The 21,322-nt window shown below is 32.8% G+C and overlaps 1 protein-coding gene and 1 long non-coding RNA gene across 2 annotated transcripts; both read right to left on the bottom strand.

Moving 5' to 3' along the window:
• Window positions 1-11,415: 11,415 nt before the first annotated feature.
• Window positions 11,416-14,601, bottom strand: LOC122194541 (uncharacterized). Its single transcript, XR_006183757.2, has 2 exons — window positions 12,575-14,601; window positions 11,416-11,636 (listed from the first exon to the last, which is right to left on the bottom strand). It is a non-coding gene; the product is annotated as an uncharacterized LOC122194541 (long non-coding RNA).
• A 3,547-nt stretch (window positions 14,602-18,148) lies between these two features.
• Window positions 18,149-19,969, bottom strand: LOC111900642 (uncharacterized). The gene is made up of 2 exons (XM_023896523.3): window positions 19,221-19,969; window positions 18,149-18,651 (listed from the first exon to the last, which is right to left on the bottom strand). The coding sequence occupies exons 1-2, from the start codon at window positions 19,671-19,673 to the stop codon at window positions 18,586-18,588; spliced, it is 519 nt and encodes a 172-aa protein (XP_023752291.1). The 5' UTR covers window positions 19,674-19,969; the 3' UTR covers window positions 18,149-18,585.
• Window positions 19,970-21,322: the final 1,353 nt, after the last annotated feature.

Here is a 21,322-nt window from a genome sequence, read left to right as displayed (position 1 = left end):
ACCAACTTGTAGAGTTGCTTTCCCGAAAAACAAGATTCCAACTTCATATTATGAAGCTAAGAAAAAGTTGAGAAAGATAGGGTTAGGATACGAGTCCATCCATGCTTGCAAATATGATTGTGCTTTGTTTTGTAAGGAGAATGATTCCACGCAATTTTGCCCGATTTGTAACGAGAGTAGATGGGTGGACACAACCATAGAGGGGAAGCGAGTACCACAAAAAGTGTTGCGGTACTTTCCTTTGACTCCAAGACTTCGATGGATGTTGTGACATCCCCAAAATCATGGCCATAAAAGACCATTTTAATTTATGCTTTTAAAATAATTTTAGAGTAAATCCATTGATTTAAAAGAGTTGCGGAATTTGTTCCCAAAATCAAAATATGATAAAATAATATTTATCAAAACTCGGGATGTCATGTTCCGATACAGACCAAAAAGCATAAACGACAAATTACAAGCCATACAACAGTTATATACAATTACATGCTTATAAACAAAATAACATGATGATTCATCCATCTTATTCCCTCGCACCACTTCCTGTAATACAAATAAAACTGAGTGGGTCAGGCTTGGGAGCCTGGTGAGCATATAGGGTTTTCAACCCACAATAAATAATTATATTTAATTTCACTAACCAACAATAACCCAATTACCCATTCGCGTTATCCTCACTTTACGTCCCTGAAACAACATCTATCTCAAGGGACCTAATCTAGGATTTTCCATCGGGACAGACATTACTGCAAGGGGTTTCCTCAACAATAGATGTCCTAAAGGCAACCATGAGGGGGATAAAGTACACCGATGAACACATCGTTCACAACACCTACAGGTTATGAACCTGTTAGCGTTCCACTGGACAGTCTAGAAAGAGTCTGTGGTCATCATTCATACTCCGCTAGATGGCTAGATTAACAACATCAAGGCCTCTCATCAGTTTATCACACAACAACTATCTACCCAAGTTCTACCCAACATTTTGTAGATGACAATATACATATGCATACATATGCAACTTAAAAACTGATAAGATATTCATTTAATACTCATTCCAAATATACAGATTCATTCCAAGTAACAGATAATATATATCTATATACACATAGCACGTATTCACTAGGAGATACTTTATAACTATGTGTTAAAAGAAAAGGAATATACACTCACACCAAACATATACCTAATACATTCAATCGATACTTGTATTAAATCATGTATATGAAAGGGACTATGCACTCACTTGATCAGAAGATGATCGGACAGCACTACGGCTTGTACAAGTAGTATTCTTCAGTAGGACATCTTCACAAAAAAACAGGCTTCTCGTGGGCAAAGCTTCGGCTCGGAAACTCTTTTCTTCTCAGGATATTCGGGCTTCGGGACTTGCTTCGGGTTTCGGAATGATACTGGGGCTTCAGGGGTATAAAATAGGGCTTAGAGAGAGTATCAGGAGTGGGAGAGTAAGATATGAGCAACCAAACTCGACTGCCCCTTGAATTCTATTTATAGGGCAAAAATGCTAGGCTCACCTCGTGAGCCACATATGCTCACCTCGTGAGCTCGATATGTCATTGCGTTCGTCATGGCCACTTACCCTGGAAGACGTCCACCATCTGCTCACCTCGTGAGCCACTAATGCTCACCTCGTGAGCTCTCACACAGCCTTAGGGTTCACGCCCCGAACTTCAGAAATTCATATCTTTTGCATACGAGCCCAGTTTTCGACGTTCTTTATATCCACATGTAGGTGAGATTATGCTCTACAACTCTCGTTTAGACTCCGTTGGCTAATTTTAAATTTATTTTTATTATATTATTTTTAGTAGGCCGGGACAGAAAAACTCCGTTATAAATTCGTAACTTCTGCATCCGACATCCGTTTTCGTCTGTCTTTTTACCGTTGCGCTACCATTGATGAGATCTTCGATTCTCGTTTAGATTATATTGGCTAGAAACCGCTCGATCTCAAATTGAGTATTCGGGCTGCATACTGCTAAGTCGAAACTTCGAAAAATCATAATTTCCTCATACGAAGTCAGATTTGGGTGTTCTTTTTATGCACGCTCTCGGTCATAAAGTCGAAACTTCGAAAAATCATAATTTCCTCATAATCGTGAGCCACTAATGCTCACCTCGTGAGCTCTCATACGACTCTCGTTTAGATCATTAAGGCTAAATATCGCTCTATCGTAAATTCATATTTTACGTCATTCAGCATCGTGTCGGTTCTGTCGCGAAACTTCGATAGATCATAACTTATTTGTTATAACTCGGATTTCGGAGTTCGTTATATCTCCGGAATCCTTGTTTCGGCCACTAAAACTTTATGTAAAAATATCAGGTTTATCTCCCACTTAAATTTTGACGCTTATTTTATCCTTAATTTAATTATATCTTTATAAACAATTAAATAAGCACATAATTCACATAATACTCAAATAATTCATCTTTATTACTTCAAAAAGAGCTACAAATGTTAACCTAGACTATTAAATCAACAATAATGCCTAGCCTGGAAAAGCGGGTGTTACAATTCTCTCCCCCTTAGGATGATTCCGTCCCCAAAATCACACATCAACAAACAAATGCGGATAGCGACTCAACATGTCACTCTCCGTTTCCCATGTGAGATTTGCCATTCGTATGTTTCCAATGGACAAGCACTAATTCAACCATCTTGCGTCGTAAGTTCTTAGTCTTTCAGTCAATGATTGCCTCAGGATCTTCAATCAACCTCTTGTTCTCATCCAATCTTAATTCAGAAATTGGAATTATGTCGGGAACTTCTCTTGTGAACTTCCTCAAATAACACACATGAAAAGTGTTATGAATCACATTCAGTTCTTCTGGTAGTTCAAGCTTGTAAGCTTGGTTCCTAATCCTCTGGAGAACTTTAAACGATCTGATAAACCTTGGACTTGACTTTCCCCTTTTACCAAATCTTATAAGTCCCTTCCACGACGAGACTTTAAGCAAAACCGAATCTCTAACTTCAAAAGTCATCGGTCTTCACTTCTTGTCAGCATAGCTCTTTTGACGATCCTGAGCGGATAACATTATTTCTCTGATTATTTTCAACTTTTCAGCGGTTTGATGGACCATCTCGGGTCCCATAAACTGATTTTCTCCAGCCTCAAGCCAACAAGACGGCATACGACACTTCTGTCTGTACAAAGCTTGATAAGGTTCCATCTTTATGCTCGAGTGGAAACTATTATTGTAGGTGAATTCTACCAAAGGTAAATGTTCATCCCATTTACCATGGAATTCCAGGGTACATGCTCTCAGCATATCTTCAAGCGTTTGTATCGTTCGTTCGCTCTGCCCATCAGTCTGTGGATGGTAAGTTGTACTCAAACACAACTTGGTACCCAATTCCTCTTGTAGACTTCTCCAAAATCGTGAGGTGAAACGGCTGTCACGATCTGACACAATCGTTAGTAGAACACCGTGAAGCCTCATAATTTCCTTCACATAAGAATTCGCAATTTTATCCATAGACCATTTCTCATTGGATGTTATGAAATGCGCACTATTAGTGAAGCGATTAACGACCACCCAAATCATGTCGTGACCGTTCTTTGTTCTAGGCAGTTTAGTGACAAAATCCATAGCAATGTCTTCCCATTTACCCATAGGCACAGGTAAAGGTTCTAAACTCCCGTATGCTTTCTGATGTTGTGCCTTGAACCACACACATGTCACACACTCCGTCAAGTACTTTGCAATATCAAGCTTCATTGTCGGCCCCCAGTAATAGGGTTTTAGATCCCTATATATTTTAGTGCTATCGGGATGAATTGAGTAGATGGTTTTGTGAGCTTCTTCCATCAAAAGATCTTTTATTCCTCCTGACTTAGGCACCCAAATTCGATCTTGGAATACCTTCAGTCCATGACCATTTGTATCAAACACCAACATTTTGACCAAACGTTCCTCCTTCCAGTCATTCTTTTCAGAAGCTTCCTCTTGAGCTTTCTTTATACTTTCCACAATGGTCGAGACAACTTATATTCTCAACGCTCTTGGCCTTTTTCTCTCAAGATTGACTTTCCGACTGAGAGCATCAGCGACAACGTTTGCTTTATCAGGATGGTAAAGTATCTCACAGTCATAGTCCTTAAGTAACTCTAGCCAGCATCGCTGCCTCATATTCAATTCTTTCTGACTAAAGAGATATTGGAGACTCTTATGATCAGTGAAAAGTTTGCACTTCGTGCCATAGAGGTAATGCCTCCATATCTTTAGAGCGAAAACTACCACTGTCAACTCCAAATCATGAGTGGGGTAGTTCCTTTCATGCTCATTCAGGTCGAGATGCATACGCGATCACCTTATCTCTGGGTCAAAGCACAGCCCAATCCAACCCCAGACGCATCGCTATAAACAGCGAAGTCTTCAACTCCATCGGGTAGAGATAAAATCGGTGCCTCACATAGCCTCTTCTTTAGCAACTCGAATGCTTCTATATGCTTATCACTTCAAGCATAAGCAGCTCCTTTGTGAGTCAAAGCTGTTAATGGAGTAGCGATCGAAGAAAAGCCTTGGATAAACCTTCGGTAATATCCAGCTAATCCCAAAAAGCTTCGGAACTCTGTGGGACTTTTTGGTTGTTCCCACTTCATCACAGCTTCAATATTTGCTGGATCAACCATTATCCCTTCTTGTTTGACCACATGACCCAAGAATTGGACTTCTCGAATCCAAAAATCACATTTGGAGAACTTAGCATACAGCTTCTCCTTCTTCAAAACTTCCACCACTTCTCGCAAGTGTCTGTTCATTAAATCCATGAATATTGTTGGAGCATTGGTTAGTCCAAACGACATAACCAAAAACTCGTAGTGTCCATATCGTGTTCTGAATGCAGTCTTCTCTATATCTTGCTCTCTTACTTTCAGCTGATGATATCCTGACCCCAGGTCGATCTTTGAAAAATAACTTGAACCTTGTAGTTGATCGAACAGGTCATCAATCCTCGGCAACGGATATCTATTCTTTATTGTTGCCTTGTTCAGCTCTCTGTAATCGATGTACATTCTCATACTTCTATCTTTCTTCTTCACGAATAACACTGGAGCTCCCCAGGGTGATGAACTAGGTCTAATGAAACCTTTGTCCAATAACTCCTAAAGATGGATGTATCCTTTTGAAAGATATATGAAAAAACCTAAAAATTATGTCAGAAACAAAGCCAAACCAGAAGGTTCAATAGCAGAGCGTTATGTTGCAGACGAAGCTTCGACATTCTGCTCTATGTATCTTGAGGGTATGCAAACTAAATTCAACCGTGCTGATAAAAATGATGATCCCGGCCATCCAAAAAGGCAATGTTCTCATCACAATGTCGAATAATGTCGGCAAAGAAAATCGTTGAACTTTGTAAAGAGGCCAAAAAATCATTGCATTGGTTTGTACTAAGCAATTGCTATGAAGATGAGACGAGAAGCTACAAATCGTAAGTTTCTGATCTATTAAATACCTTTTCGATAGTGTTTTAACTATTCTAATTGTTTTGTCCCATATTCAGTGAATTCAAATCAGAATTGCTTGAAAGTGAATACAAAACGGAATTTACTTCTTGGTTCAAAGAAAAGGTAAATATGTTATATATTTATAATATAAAACTAATTTATTACTTAAACATACAATCTTATATTTCCTTACAAATTTGTTGTCTCCAAAAAGATATGCCTTCAGACTGTACTGACGAATTAAAGGCGTTGGCATATGGTCCGTTGCGTGCATATTCTTACACTGCGTGCATAGTAAATGGTATCCGATTTGTCGTGAATAGCCGTGATCTCCGACACACTACTCAAAATAGTGGTGTTGTTACATTCGGAGAAGATAGTACACCATTCTATGGTCAATTAGAGGAGATCATAGAGTTGCATTATTTATATGATAAATCAGTTGTACTCTTTCATGGTAAATGGTTCCATGCGTCATTACGTAATGGACGTTTAAAGACTATAAATAATATGATTCTTATCGATACCAGTCATGAATGGTATGTCGGTAAAACGTGGTATGATGATCAACAATACATCTTAGCCACACAAGCTGAACAAGTAGTTTATCTCTAAGATCCCACTCAAAACAATAACTAGAGAGTTGTGGAAGAGGTTCGTCATCGAAAACTTTGGAATCATCCAAGTATCAGTATTGTGAATGAGATAGATGTCGTGAACAACACTCAATCAACTGATTTTTCCTTGGTTGTCGACTTAGGCACCTTGCCTACGCAGACGATTTTAGGTGAAGTTGGTGAATCAAGTGTGGTTGCTAAGAGGAATGTTGCTCCTACTATAAATGATGACAATTTCATTAACGATGACAATGACGATGATGATACGTACTCTTCAGATGAAGAAATAAATAATGAAAACTATGACAGTGATGATGATGTTGTACATGTATATTGTTCTAGTGATGAATCTGATTGACGGTATGTTATTGTTATTATATATCCTGATTGCTTATAATATTTGTTAAATTTTGAAATGTTGCTTATTTGTAGCTTTATTATATTTTCTGAATGTTTATAATAGTTGTTAAACAGATGGCAGAAGTCGCGAGGGGACACGGAGGAGACGGTGAGGATATATCTCCACATGGGGTCGCACGCGGTGTACCATTGGGTTGCCAATCTTGTAAGTTATATGAAATTTTTAAGTATTAGATATATTAAAGCTTTAAATTTCTAGATTTCCAATTGTATATGTAAATATAGCACAAGCGAAGAATGTGAATGTGAATGTGCGTGGCAAAGGGAGAAACTTAAATTTGTATGATGAGTATGAAAAAAAACAAGTGTAGGCCTTTGGATTTGAGTATTGATATCTCTGGGCGAGCGTATCGATTTATAGGGGACAACGGGCAAATGTTTGTCAGACTGATCTCAAATCTGGTGGGATCACAGGTACCGTTGCATTATCATACTTGGCGTCGTGTTCCTACCAAGTACAAAGATGATTTATATCCCGAGCTAGAGGTAAGTATACAATATATTTTATATGTATTTAATTTTACACTTATTAAATATTTTTTAATAATCAAATATGTTTTTCCTTTTGCAGACTTATTTTGATATTAATAGGTTTCGGGGCACAAACTTGTGGGAACCCCTTCGAGTGGGTATCCAAGCAAATATGCAAAGAGCTTATCGAGAACGCAAGTATCAGATAAAAAAAATATTTTGATAGAGTTGGTGAATATCATAATGTGGAAGGGCAAGAAGATATCCACCGCCTGATTGGACCGTCGAAGCTTGGAACGATATGATTGATTTGTTGTTTTTGACCGATGAATATAGACGTACATCGGTCAAAAATAAAATTACTAGGTCGAAACTTCCGTACACAAGTGCTCACGGATGTAGATCCTATGCTCAATGACGTTATTTAGAGGTAATAAAATACATTAGTATTATTTAAAATTGCTATTAACATTTGTACAAATATATTTATTGTTTTTTCACTTATTATAGGATAAATTGGGAATTTAGCCGGGGAATATTGAGGGTTGGAGACAAATGCGCTACAAAGAAGGTTCGGTTGGTGTACAAGTCAAGCAGAAGAAGATTGGGTAAGTGATAAACGAAATGAATGTGTTATTTAAATATATTATCATTAATTATAGTTTCTTGTTTAAGGAATATTATTATTATTTTAATGTTTAAGTTTAGTTGTTTGTTTAAATTAATGTATGTTAATTGATTTCTTTATTTTAGGAGAAAATTCAAGAGAAATATGAGAAAATGCAAAACGAGGTTGGGGAAGGCAGACAAGTAAATGAGGAAGAATGTTTAGAATGTGCTCTTGGGACGAGATGTAGACATGCTCGCAGGGTGGGTAGGAGACCAACCACCAACTTCGGTTTAATTCCAAATGAACCAACTTCCAGTTCCAAATCGTCCCAATCTCAACCTCAATCTCAATCCCAATTTGATGCACAAAAAAAGCAAGAATATTTGGAACAATATAATGCATCATTGGTGGCATGTATCCCGAACTTCCAACCACCAACATTTCCTAACTTTCTATTCAACTATAACACACAAGCAAGTACCTATCAACAATTTGCTAAAAGGATGGAAGAAGAAGGAGAAGAAGAAGAAGGAGGAGGAGAAGAAGAAGGAGAAGATGATTATGACAATGATGGTTGATGTTTTTTAGTATTTTGAACAATGTTAGTTAGCTACTTATTGTAATATTAAACTTGAATTTGATGTTTTGAATTTGAACAATGGTACCTAGTTAATGTATTTCAATTAATATATGTTGCAATGTTTTTTGGATTTGTTAAAAATGCAGGAATGGTAACGTACAAAATCCGTAATCGACAACTGTGGAAAACCTATACCGACGACAAGTCATTACAATAGCTTAGACCTTTTGCGACGACAGGTCATCACTATAGGTGTCCCGACGACAAGTCGTCGCCACAGGTTATTAATAAAACTTTATTCTTTTTTTCCGAAAATATGGTTGACAAAAGTTGTACCGACAACGAGTCGTCGCAATAGGTGGAGCTATGTCGACGACATAATGGACCTATGCCGACATGTTTATGCCGACGACTCTTTGCCGACAACATGTCGTCGGCAAAGCCTATACCGACAATATGTTGTCTGGATAGGGTCCGAATTCTTTGTCGCTATAAGGTCCGAATGTTGTAGTGTTTTTTAAACATATGAATCGTTTCTGTAAAAATACACAATGACCTTTTCTGTAAATAATAGGGCTAGTTTTTATAATTTTTTATCTACATAATGGCCAAACCTTCCAACATACAAAAATATTAATCATAGGGATTGCTTTTGTGAAAAAACTCATAGGGACATTTTCTATAAATTATAAATGTATAGGAACTAAATGCAAGGGCATCCCGTTGATTTTAAGGGCCCTGTTCGGAAAATAAAGTTGGGCCCTTAAACATAATTTTTTATATATATAAGCAAAATTCATTAATACTATGATAAGTCGATTATTTTTAGAAAAAAAATGATAACATAGTATATAATCTTACATAGTTACATTAATCGCAATGCTCTAATAGCATTTTTAGAATCGAAGTTGTTCGCCAACTTGTCATAATAAATACTCTCCAAAATATTGTTTTCAATATCTACCAAATATATTGTTCTCAAAATCTATCATTTCCTAGTCATTAAGTCGTTCTTGTGAAATTGTTGACCGTAAGTACGAATTTAACAACTTCAATTTTAAGAAGCTTGTTTCTACAGACGCAACAACTAATAGAATAGTCAGCAAAACTCTATATGCATCGGGAAAACAATTGACTTCTTCATATATTTTAAAACATCGGTGGATTAGTGGTTTCACTTGGTAAGAACTCGTCAACCAGATATAACTTCAGATTAAGTTCATTGACGTCAACATCTGATTGCTCGCCATATTTGAGTGCAACTTCAAGACGGATACAACACAAGTTAATATATTTGTCATCAAATCCCTTCAAGTTTTTGGAAGCAAAATCAAAATTCTTTCATATTTATTTTATTGTTCAAATCTTGTTTTAAAAGACGTCATCGATTGAAATTAAAACAATCAAAAACACAAGAAACAACATAAGTAGGTCAATTCTAATTTTGAAGCACAACAAGTGAGAATCATATTTATAAGAAAATCGATTATAATTTTTGAAATTGAAACAATTAATTAATCACTAATATAAAATTGAGTGATCTTATTAGATCTTGAAACTTACAAATTTGACCTTCGAATCAGATGGCGCTCACTGATTTTGAAACAATCAGTTAATCAACAATCAAACACACATACCCTCAATGACTTAATTAGCGTGTTCAAGAGGAGGAGTAACGTCATAGGGACTTCCGACTTAGATTAACGAGAATCAAAGGGTGAACTGACTTTCTCCTGGTGACGATACCCTTGAATCAATTTTGTTTCCGGACCTGGATTACTAGTGTACGATTATCAATCATATGTAAAAATTGGGGCCCCTCCATGACGTAGGCTTTGTGCGGTCGCCCACCTCGTACACCCTCAAAGACGCCTATGACTAAATGTGCTAATACTAAAAGCATTTGCGAGAAAAATCCAGATTGCTTTTGTTAATACGAAAACACACACACACACACACACACACACACATATATATATATATATATATATATATATATATATATATATATATATATATATATATATATAGGGAAAGGTTATTTGAAAAACAAAAAAACCCTAAAAATCATAAAAATGCATAAAAAAATACCTAGAGATCACAAAACTTTTTTTTGACATTTTTTAAGAAAAAAATCGCAGCTTTTTAAAGAAAATCGCTGAAAAAAAAATTTGAAAAAAAAACTTTTTTTTTATAAAAAAAAATAGCGAATTTTTATAAAAAACTGCGATTTTTTCATAAAAAATGTCAAAAAAAAGTTTTGTGATCTCTAGGTTTTTTTTTATGTATTTTTATGATTTTTAGGGTTTTTTTTAGGGTTTTTTGTTTTCCATAGAACCTAAACCTATATATATATATATATATATATATATATTATAACTTTGATTACAAAATTAATTAAAATAACATAGTAAAAACTCAAAATTATTAACCAATTATTTTAAATAAACTATTAATTAAAAGATATTTTTAGTTATATAATATTATAATCGTTGATTCAAATAAATACGAAACCGTATAATCTGTATTAATTTTATTTTAATGTTATTTAATTTAATGTAATTTGATTGGAAATTTAAATTTTGAAATTTGAAATGGATAATCAATAGATTGATATTTAACAAGATATTAATTATGATTCCTAGTAAGATGACACATGGCAAAAATACAATCAACCTATTTTTTTATTAGAATAGGGATATATATATATATATATATATATATATATATATATATATATATATATATATATATATATATATATATATATATATATATATATATATAGGGTGAGATTCGTTGATAACTCATAGTTATCCGAAAACCCGAGAACTAAAGGTGTAGCGTTAGATCAAAATAAACACATTAAGGGTTTGATCGTTATCTTAACAATCTCATTTAATGTTCAATTTTTTGTGTTATTGGAAAAAAAATTAGAAATTTAACATAATAAATCATATTTTAGATTTTTTTAAAATAACTTTCGTTTCTTTTTAAAATAAATGGAGACTTTTTTTATTATTTTTTCAGAAAAGATAAATTTAAAAAAAATTGAAAAACTGCAGTTTTTTTTTTTCAAAAAAAATGCATTTTTTTTTAAAAAAAAACTCCATTTTTTTTCAAAAAAACTTCAATTTTTTCAAGAAAAAATTGTATTTTTTTTAAAAATAAGTAAATTAAACAAAAACTAGAATATTTAAAAAAAAAACTCTAGTTTTTTTAACAAAAAAATCAACGTTTTAGGTGTATATATGCATATTTTTTCAAATGCATATATGCATATTTCTTGAATTATAAACTTAATACTACAAGTATTTTATTCGATACAAAATAACATATAAAAATAAAAAATGCTACAAAGATTCACAGTGTTATCATTTCTTGATACCAAGGTTTCAATATTTTCTTCACTTTATCACTTTTTATATCTTCAAAATTTTCCACAAATTCTTCCAAATCTACAAGAAAAAAATGATTAATGCAAGAACACTCACAAAAATGCATATATGTATATTATGTAAGATTAACATGCGATTATATAATGTGATATTCACATGTGATTGTATCTTTATTCAAATGTGAATTTCACAAGAAATAAAAACAAATAACACTCACACAAAATGCATGTGTGCATATAGACGTAATTTATGTGTGATTCACTCGTGACTTACATATAATTTACATGTGAATTACATGTGATTCATATGTGAATTACATGTGATTTATATGTGAATCACATGTAATTCATATGTGATTCACTTGTGAATTACATGTGATTCATATGTGAATTACATGTGATTTATATGTGAATCACATGTGATTCGTATGTGATTCACTCGTGAATTACATGTGATTCATATGTAAATTACATGTGATTTATATGTGAATCGTCTGTGATTTATATATGAATCACATGCAATTCATATGTGATTCGTTTGTGAATTACATGTTATTCATATGTGAATTATATGTGAATCGCATGTGATTTATATGTGAATCACATATAATTCATATGTTATTCACTTGTGAATTACATGTGATTTATATGTGAATCACATGTGATTCAGATGTGAATCACATGTAATTCATATGTGAATTACATGTGATTTTTATCGATCGGACATGTAATGTAACTAACTGTCTAGGTTACTGTAAAGGAATTGCACGTGATTCAAGAACAACAATTAATCAATAAAAAATGAACAATTTTTAGTAACTTTTTTTTTAATTATTTTTGAAGAAATGAAATTTTTTAGTCAACTTGAAAATTACCTGTATTTTGGCTTTGAATCATAAATAACTAATAGTTAAAAACGTAAAGATACTTTAGACATATATATTTTTTCTATAATTTGCAATCACAGAATAAACAAAGTGTAGCTAGTTGTACATGTACCTTTTGGGATGGTGTAATTCAACATCATATAGTTGTCCGTGATAATATTTCCAACTATGTGAATGCTTTCCGGTAATAATTGAGTGCAATTTCAAGAGCCTATCCATCAGTCACAAAAGCCATATCCTGCAAAAAAATACATACATACCTTATAATTAAATTTAAATCAAACAAACACAACAAGTAATTGCATCAATAATAAATGTAAGTCATTTGTTACCTTAGGTTCTTTTGTTATCCTCATTGTAAATTTAAATCAAACAAACACAACAAAATACGGATGATCTTTTACAAGCTAATAGTTAAAGATGTATAGATACTGAGAAATTGAAACGGAGTCTAGCATCACCTTAAGCATTCTCACCTTCTCACTATATATACCAATTTATAACCCTATATATATATATATATATATATATATATATATATATACATGACTTATATTCTACTATCAAAATCACACCATATTTTATCTTTTCCTCTCTATTTTATCTATTTTAACAACAAAAATAAATATCAAGAATACAACCCCAAAATATGATAGAAGAAAATCTTTTGTTTCTGTTCAAACACGCCAACTAGAAACATTTTCACCTTCGATTCATCGATTCCGATTTATCTTCCCCAACTTGATGTCCTTATTCAATCCCTTCTATAATTTCAATATCAAAATGTTCAACAATAGTACCCCATGCAAGTGCCAAATGTTAACCCCAACATCTTCAACAACTTCGTGCATTTCCCAATCAACTTTCACCAAACCAACCCCATCCTACAACCCTCAAACCCAAAGCCTCGGTAAATCAAATGACGAAGTTATATGGGAAACTCAACCCCCTCACCCGCCACCCTTCCATGTCGCAAAGGAAAAGAATCGACGACATATAAAATAAAGTTCATTCCAAAAGGGTGGAGTATGAGAGAAGAGTTAGTGTTAACACAATTTTAGGTTGACATTTTGGAGAATTCACAGCTAGGAAATGCACAATTGATTGATCATTTTTTGTTACGCATTACTGAAAGATTTCGTGAAGAATGGGTGTTGGTGATGATAACCATACTAAACACCAACTAAATTCAAAGTTTTGAGAAATCTCGAAGAGCGTTTTAAAGATAATCGGGTTGTACAACAACCTAAAAATCAAAGGAGAACGATCAAGGTGATGAAGAAATTCTTCAAGAGGCGTTTCATTTGTATTGTGAGGAAACCAGAAAGGCATTCAAGTTTAATGACCTTAGAAAGAGTTATCTTCTAGTCCAAAATAGAAAGAATTCGAAGCCAACATTATACTTGGAGAAGAAGCAAGAAAAAGAGCAAAAACGGAATCAAGTGGATATACAGCTTCTCCGGATGCTCTTGTCAGGTTAGATTTAAAAGATGGCGATGAGTTCGAGTTAGAAGAAAATGTCCAACAAATGGGTAGGGACAAAGCAAATAGGAAGGAGAAGGGGTTTTCTTCAAATATGTTAGATTTCAGCAATGAAAGAGATGAAATGAGGAAATGCGGAGACATTTGAATGGAATAACTTGACTTTCATTGAACTTTTGACATTTGTAAAAGAAAATTTTGCCAAAACAAAAAGCATGCACAGAGAAAAAACAAATGGAAGTTCTGTGATTTTTTTTTTTTGCAAAGTACCGATTATCTTTCGGGACACGCCCTCTAGCTTTCTTTGAATATGAGGGGTGAGATTGCGAAAAAATATTTCTTGTAAATTGTTTTATGTTTGTTTTTTTTTCTTAAACCCCGTTTTTTTTCTAATTATTTAATTTTGTATTTTGAAGTAATGAGATATTCGGATTTTTATTTTTTTGTGTTGGTAAAAGAATAAAGAAACAAATGATTATTTACTGGATTTTGAAAAGTGAAAGGGAATAAAATAAAAAATAAATGACGCTAAAATGAAAACATCAAAGGGTCTAAACAAATTACCAATATATCCGAATCGGATTATTTTATAAAATACTAATTGTGAGACTCATGCAATACATGAGTTAATTTTAAAAAAATTAAATTAAATATAAATTTCAAAATATTTAAGAACTTTGAATTTATAAGAAAATAAAAAAATAATTGAAATGTTTTTTATTTTTTAAATTTAAACAAATAATTTAAATAAATAAACAAAAGAAACTAATGAACTTTAATTTGAGAAATTTGAAATTAAAAGATAAGTTAATTAATGAAATTGATATCTATTTATTGCAATTATTATATTAAAATATTATGTTGAATTTAATAAAATAGAAAAACTCATAAAATGACATATAGAAAAAAATTAATTCAAAATAACCATAAAAATAATATTTAAAAAATTAAATGAAAGTATGACAAATAACAAAAATAAAAACATTCATTTATTAGAAAAAATCGAAGATTTATGTTTAAGAATTAAGAAGTCTAATTCTTAGAATGTACAAGCCCATTCCCATTAAGAGCACATGGGCCAATACTAAGGTTTAAAACATACACAAACTTATTTCAACTTAACAAGTGAGTCATCAATATTTGTTTCCTTAACACTTAACTAATTAGTTTTCATATCCAAATAAGTGGTCATCCCAAGATTAAAAATGTGAATCTTCATATATATATATATATATATATATATATATATATATATATATATATATATATATATATATATAGGGTAAAGTGAATATACCTAACAACCTTATATAAGCTTAGGTACCTAACCTCATCAAACTACGCATTTTGCATTAAATTTTCATTGCAATCATCCAAGGTTCTTAAACTTCATCCCTAAACTTGATTTACTTCAAAAAAAATTGGAAATTCATCATTATATTTCTCCTACATCCTTTCATTTGTATCGGTAGGATCTGAAGCCCATCAAGTGGTATTCGATAGAAAGACGTAATGTAAAAGAAAGATATTGGTGAATGTCCAAAGATTTTGGAAGTAATCAAGTTATGAGGTTGAAATTTAAGAACCTTTGGCAATTACAATGTAAATATGATACAAACCGATGTAGTATGATGGAGTTAGGTACCTAAGGTTATATAAGGTTGTTAGATATATTCACTTTACCCATATATATATATATATATATATATATATATATATATATATATATATATATATATATATATATATATATATATATGTATATATATATATATATATATATATATATATACATATAGGGAAAAGTGAATATACCCTTAAGGGTATATAAGGTTAGGTACCCAAACTCACCATACTACGTCGTTTTATATCATATAATACATTCTAATTGTACAATGTTCTTGTAATTTAACTTTTAAATTGATTTATGTCCATGATTTTTATAAATTACATATTTATCTTCCTCTACATAATTTTCATTTTCAACTACAATATATAAAGCGCAGTAGGTGTTCGACAAAAAGATGTGGTGTAGGAGAAAGATAATAATGAAATTTCGCAAATCTTGAAAGTAAATCAAGTTAGAGGTTGAAGTTTAAGAACATTATAATGAATATATCAAACAAAACGATGTATTATGGTGTGTTTGGGTACCTAAATTTATATACCCTTAAGGGTATATTCACTTTATCCATATATATATATATATATATATATATATATATATATATATATATATATATATATATATATATATATATATATATATAATTTTAAGTGCTATTTAAACATATTCGGTTAACATAGGAACCAAAAGTTCACTTCTTTAGGGTATTTTTGTCGATGTTCATAAATATTACTAGTAATACTCACAATACAATTTCTTTTGTCTACACCGCGCAGACATTAACTTTCGCAGACTGTTTGTTTTTTTGAAGACTACAGACCTAAAAATGTCCGTGTGTCTTCTTTTTGGCGCAGATATGGACCAAATTCTTTTAACATCTTCTAGCCTAAAAAAACACATATGTTATTATTATTTTTTTTTGTTTTTTCTAATTTATATTTATTCCAACTTTATTACTGATAAACAATTTGAAAAAAAAAATTACAACACTTTAAAAAAAGGTTCGACAACACAAACATGATATTTTTGACAAATTTATAAATAAAGATTTGTTACAATAATGGTTGTTGAAGTTGTTTATATAAATATGAAAAAAAATCATAATATATTCTTATATTTTTTGTGCCAAATTTTATAAAACATCATTTAATACAATATCGTCAATTTCTTGTAAAATTAGTTATGGTACGTTTTTAATTGATTTAATTGAAAAAATTGAAGTTTATTTTCATCTATTTATGTATCAAATTATTTGATTCCTAATTACAATGTTTAGGTATAACTTTGTAAACAAAATTGTTGGTTTTTATCAAATATAAACGTGAATTCGTATCATTTTTATTTTCATTTTTTATACAATAATATGTAAAAGTTGATCTATATTTGTTACTTATTTATAACAAAGTCATAAAAATATTAAAAAATCACTTTGAAGTTTAAAAAGAAATCAGTTTATTCGTATTTTAGTTTATTTTAGTAGCTTATAGATATTAAAAAAACAAACGGTCTTTTTTTTTTCAGACCGCGGATGTTTAGTCCACCTCTTCTAAATCTACACATGTGGTCCACAGACTGCAGATTTTTTGTCTAAAAAAAAACAAACAACACCTTAGTTTATGTGGTCATGAAAGTTCACGTGCATTGATTCCGCGACATGAGACAGTATCATGTTTGCAACAAAGGATTATTCGGTTCGTAAAAACTGGCATAGAAACCCTCGTTAGGGAGGTTCCCTTTCAAAAAAAAAACATTTTGGAAGTGCATAAAATTAACTAATAACAAAGTTTCAATTGTTTAAAATTATAGAGATAAATAGAAAGTTTCATAAAATTAATTAATAACAAAGTGCATTTTGGAAGTGCATAAAATTAACTAATAATAAAGTTTCAATGGTTTAAAATTAAAGAGTTAAATAGAAAACGATATGTAAGACTAAAAGGCCCTTTTACCACTTTTAAGTTTAAGGAATAAAAAAACACTGAAACCCCAAAAAGATATCTCATAGATGGTCCATATAAAAACCATACCAACAAAAGAGAATCTCCTTTTCTAAACTATAATTACACAAAGTAATCATTTAGATCGATTTAATCATGTTAGCATCACAAAGAAAGGTCTATTGAAAGGAAAAGTCTCATATGAATGTCCTTTACAACGAGAAACTTAATTAGATACACCCTAGGTCGTGTTTGGTTTGTAGTACAGAGGGTTTTTAGCTTTAGGTAAGATTTGACATGCAACAACTCATTTATAAGTTATAATAAGCTATTTTATTTTTCTAAGCTTTTTTAAGTTGTCATATTCATGTTTGGCAAACAAAAAGTAGATTATATGCAAGTTTTTTAAAAATTACTTTTAGAATAGTGTTTCAACAAATATACTCTTTATTCATTATATAACAAAAACTCAAACTTCTACATCCCTTTTTATGTCATTTTATATATTTCAGTGTTTATTAGTTAGTTTTATTAAATATTATTTCTAGTAGTTATATCGTCTAGCTGCTAGTTTTTCAGCAAACATAACTTTAGTGTCATAGAAATAAATTCAAGTAAGACAGAAAAAAAAAAAAAAAAAGACAATAAAAACCATATCTTATTTCTTATTTATTGAATCAAAAGAACTAGGGGTGGCTTATCAATCAATATTTAAAACACTATAAAAACCAAAACTTGAAACATCTTATGTTCATATTTGTAATGAATCCAAGAATCGAAAATGAACCTGTATGATCCTTTGCTCCGACATGTACGATAACTTACACTTCTCTTGACTTCGGTTGTTCTACATTGTGTTTCGTGTATCATCTTCTCCTTGATTTCAATCATTTTGAACATATTTGCATATACTAGACAGAAATTTATGAAGCAAGCACACTAACGATGAACCATAGAACAACCTAAACTAATAACTTTTCAACTTGAACACATATACATACAAGAAATGGAAATACCCATTACTTGATTGAGCAATTGTACCGATTTGAATGATTAGGCACCCTTCAAATCCCGAATTCATAAAACTCCCCTCAATGGTTCTTGATGATTGGGTTCATCGTGCCCGAGTTTTCTTGATAGGATCTGGATACAAGAATCAAAAAGATTAGAACTTTATCAATCAAGATTCTGAACGACAGAAGCAAAAAGAATCCAACTTTATCGATCAAGATTCTAAACTCCAAAAAGTACAAACAGAAAACTATAGACCAACAAAAGTAAATCCCAAGGGAGATAGAGAAATCAACATTCGTGAACTACAAGAATCCAAGATTTGATCTTTTACCCTGAAGTGATTCCACTTCAAATTGACTAGATTCTAAACAGTTCCTATTCCAATTTATGGTGAAACCCATTATAGAGTAGTGTCCAATCTGATTAACTCAGTAACAAAAACCAACAAATATGAAGAAGACAAAGTAACAAGAAGTAAAAAAAGTCAAACATATGAAAACTTTAGAGTTTTAGTTTACTGGCTTTAACCAGACCCTGAAGCAATCCCACTACAAACCGAGCAATTGGTGAAACACATTTAAGATCAGCATCCAATTTATGAACTACAGAGCAAAATTCCAGAAAAATATGAAGTCAAAGTAACAAGAAATGAACAACTGAACAAGTAACAGAAAGTCAAACATATGAAATTTAGGTACCTTAGGCACAGAGGAAGCCAAACAATCTCTTGGGGTTTCAAAGGAAGACAAAGAAAACTGTTTGGATACAACACCCACATCAAAATAAATCAAACCCGAACTGGGTATATCGACCCAGATAGACTTGACTGAGAACCACAAAAACAAATCTTGAACAGAAATCCCCGACAATTCACCGATCTGACCATAAGTCAAATTGCCTGAAACGATTTGATCATAGTGCAATTCGTCTTCGAACTTGGCATTACAAGCATGATCCAAGTAGACCTGAAACCGGCCGGAATCATCCAAGCTGAAGTTAGTCACACCTTTTGGAAGCAAACCCATGGGTAATCCGTTTGATTTGAGTGCTTCGTAAATGGTTGGTGATTCTTGACAAGATGAACCCCAGAAGTGGATTGAAAGTGAGAAAACGAAGAGTGTAAGAAGGAAGATTGAGTGTTCAAGAATCATGTTTTGGTGTTGCTGAGTATGTACTACACAGTGGGATAGTGTAGGGTTTAAGGGAAGAAGATGAAGAAGAAAGAAGAAGAAGAGGAGGAGAGTGGTGTTGGCAGGAAGAACTGGGAGGGTGGAATAGGAGACTGATATCAATGATTGGGTTTAGAATGAAGGGGTCCGCCCCCGGCAATTGCAAGTGTGTTTTTGTTTAGTGTTAATTTGTTCTAGGGTTGTGTGTGTGTGGCTTATCTATAACCAACCGTGTCCAGCCACGTGGACAGTATGCAAATATGCCTTCTTTTCATGGACTAGAAATTGTAAATCTACACGTAGGAAACTAGGTCTTTCGGAGATCACAGCTAAATAGGGGTTTTAACATCAAATGTCATGTCTTTCAAACCTTGCGTTATCATTCAAAATTTCATTGATTTGAAAGGGATATATCAAGAGATAATACGAGAGTATTGATTGATAATACATTAATTGATCAATCAAAAACTCACAAGACCCATACATTTCCCACAATTATGATAAAAAGTGAGAATACCCACAACTAAAATTAGAATTTTTTTGAAATGGAGACAATAAAGAATGGATTGTGTGTCCAATAGTTGCTTGAAGTGGTGCATGCCGTCATGAACTTTCCCATAACTAGTCATGAGTCTTGTAAATTTACAATTCAAAAGTAAGCAACACTTAAAACATTGAAAACTTGTTGTTCTTAGTGAAATTGTGAATATCATCTGATCTCCTTCTCACTTACATAACTCATATATATACATACAAGATGCGGTACAAAAGCCAAACAAGATAATGCTTATCAAAAACTAATGACCAGCTACCCCAAAACAACCACACGATAAATACAAAGTGGATAAATACAAATTGAATAATTAATATGTGCTAACAGCCCCCCGCAGTTGGATTGTCCGTGCGAGACCGGACATTCAAACTGGTCCTGAAGTCGAGAAATAAGATGGAGGGCAAACCTTTGGTGAAAATATCGGCATACTGAGAAAACGAAGGCACATGAAACACTTTGACCTGACCCATAGCAACTAGATCACGAACGAAGTGGATGTCAATCTCGATATGTTTCGTGCGTTGATGTTGAACCGGATTACTGGTAAGGTAGACGACACTTACATTATCACAATACACTAGTGTCGCTCGATCAGGTGGTCGATGAAGCTCTCGGAGTAGATTACGCAACCAACATGTCTCAGCAACGGCATTAGCAACACCGCGATATTCAGCCTCTGCACTGGACCGAGAAATAGTTACCTGTCGTTTAGAAGACCACGAAATGAGATTGTGTCCAAGAAAGACACAATAACCAGAAGTCGAATGTCTGGTGGTGGGAGAACCAGCCCAATCGGCGTCTGAGTAAGCAGTAAGACTGGTGGAAGGCGAAGCAAACAATTGAAGCCCGAAGGAAACAGTGCCTCGAACATATCGTAAAACTCTCTTAAGAGCAGCCAAGTGAGGCTCTCGAGGATCATGCATGTGTAAACAAACTTGTTGAACTGCATATGTGAGATCTGGTCTTGTGAATGTGAGGTACTGAAGAGCCCCGGCTAGGCTGCGGTATAGAGTAGGGTCGGCAACTGGAGGACCTGTAGTGGGAAGCTTGGATGACACATCAGCAGGTGTACGTGCCG

Source organism: Lactuca sativa, chromosome 5 (assembly GCF_002870075.4).
Source record: "Lactuca sativa cultivar Salinas chromosome 5, Lsat_Salinas_v11, whole genome shotgun sequence".
In the NCBI taxonomy this organism is placed as follows: Eukaryota; Viridiplantae; Streptophyta; class Magnoliopsida; order Asterales; family Asteraceae; genus Lactuca; species Lactuca sativa.
Note: the sequence above shows the minus strand (reverse complement) of the source record. Positions and strands in the feature narration are given on the sequence as shown.

What these genes read in the sequence shown, in the direction of transcription:
- LOC111900642 (XM_023896523.3), bottom strand. Translation starts at nt 19,673, where the DNA reads ATGATTCTTGAACACTCAATCTTCCTTCTTACACTCTTCGTTTTCTCA. An exon ending in TGGCTTCCTCTGTGCCTAAG is followed by an intron (nt 18,652 to 19,220) that starts GTACCTAAATTT and finishes TCTTGTATCCAG; the next exon opens with ATCCTATCAAGAAAACTCGG.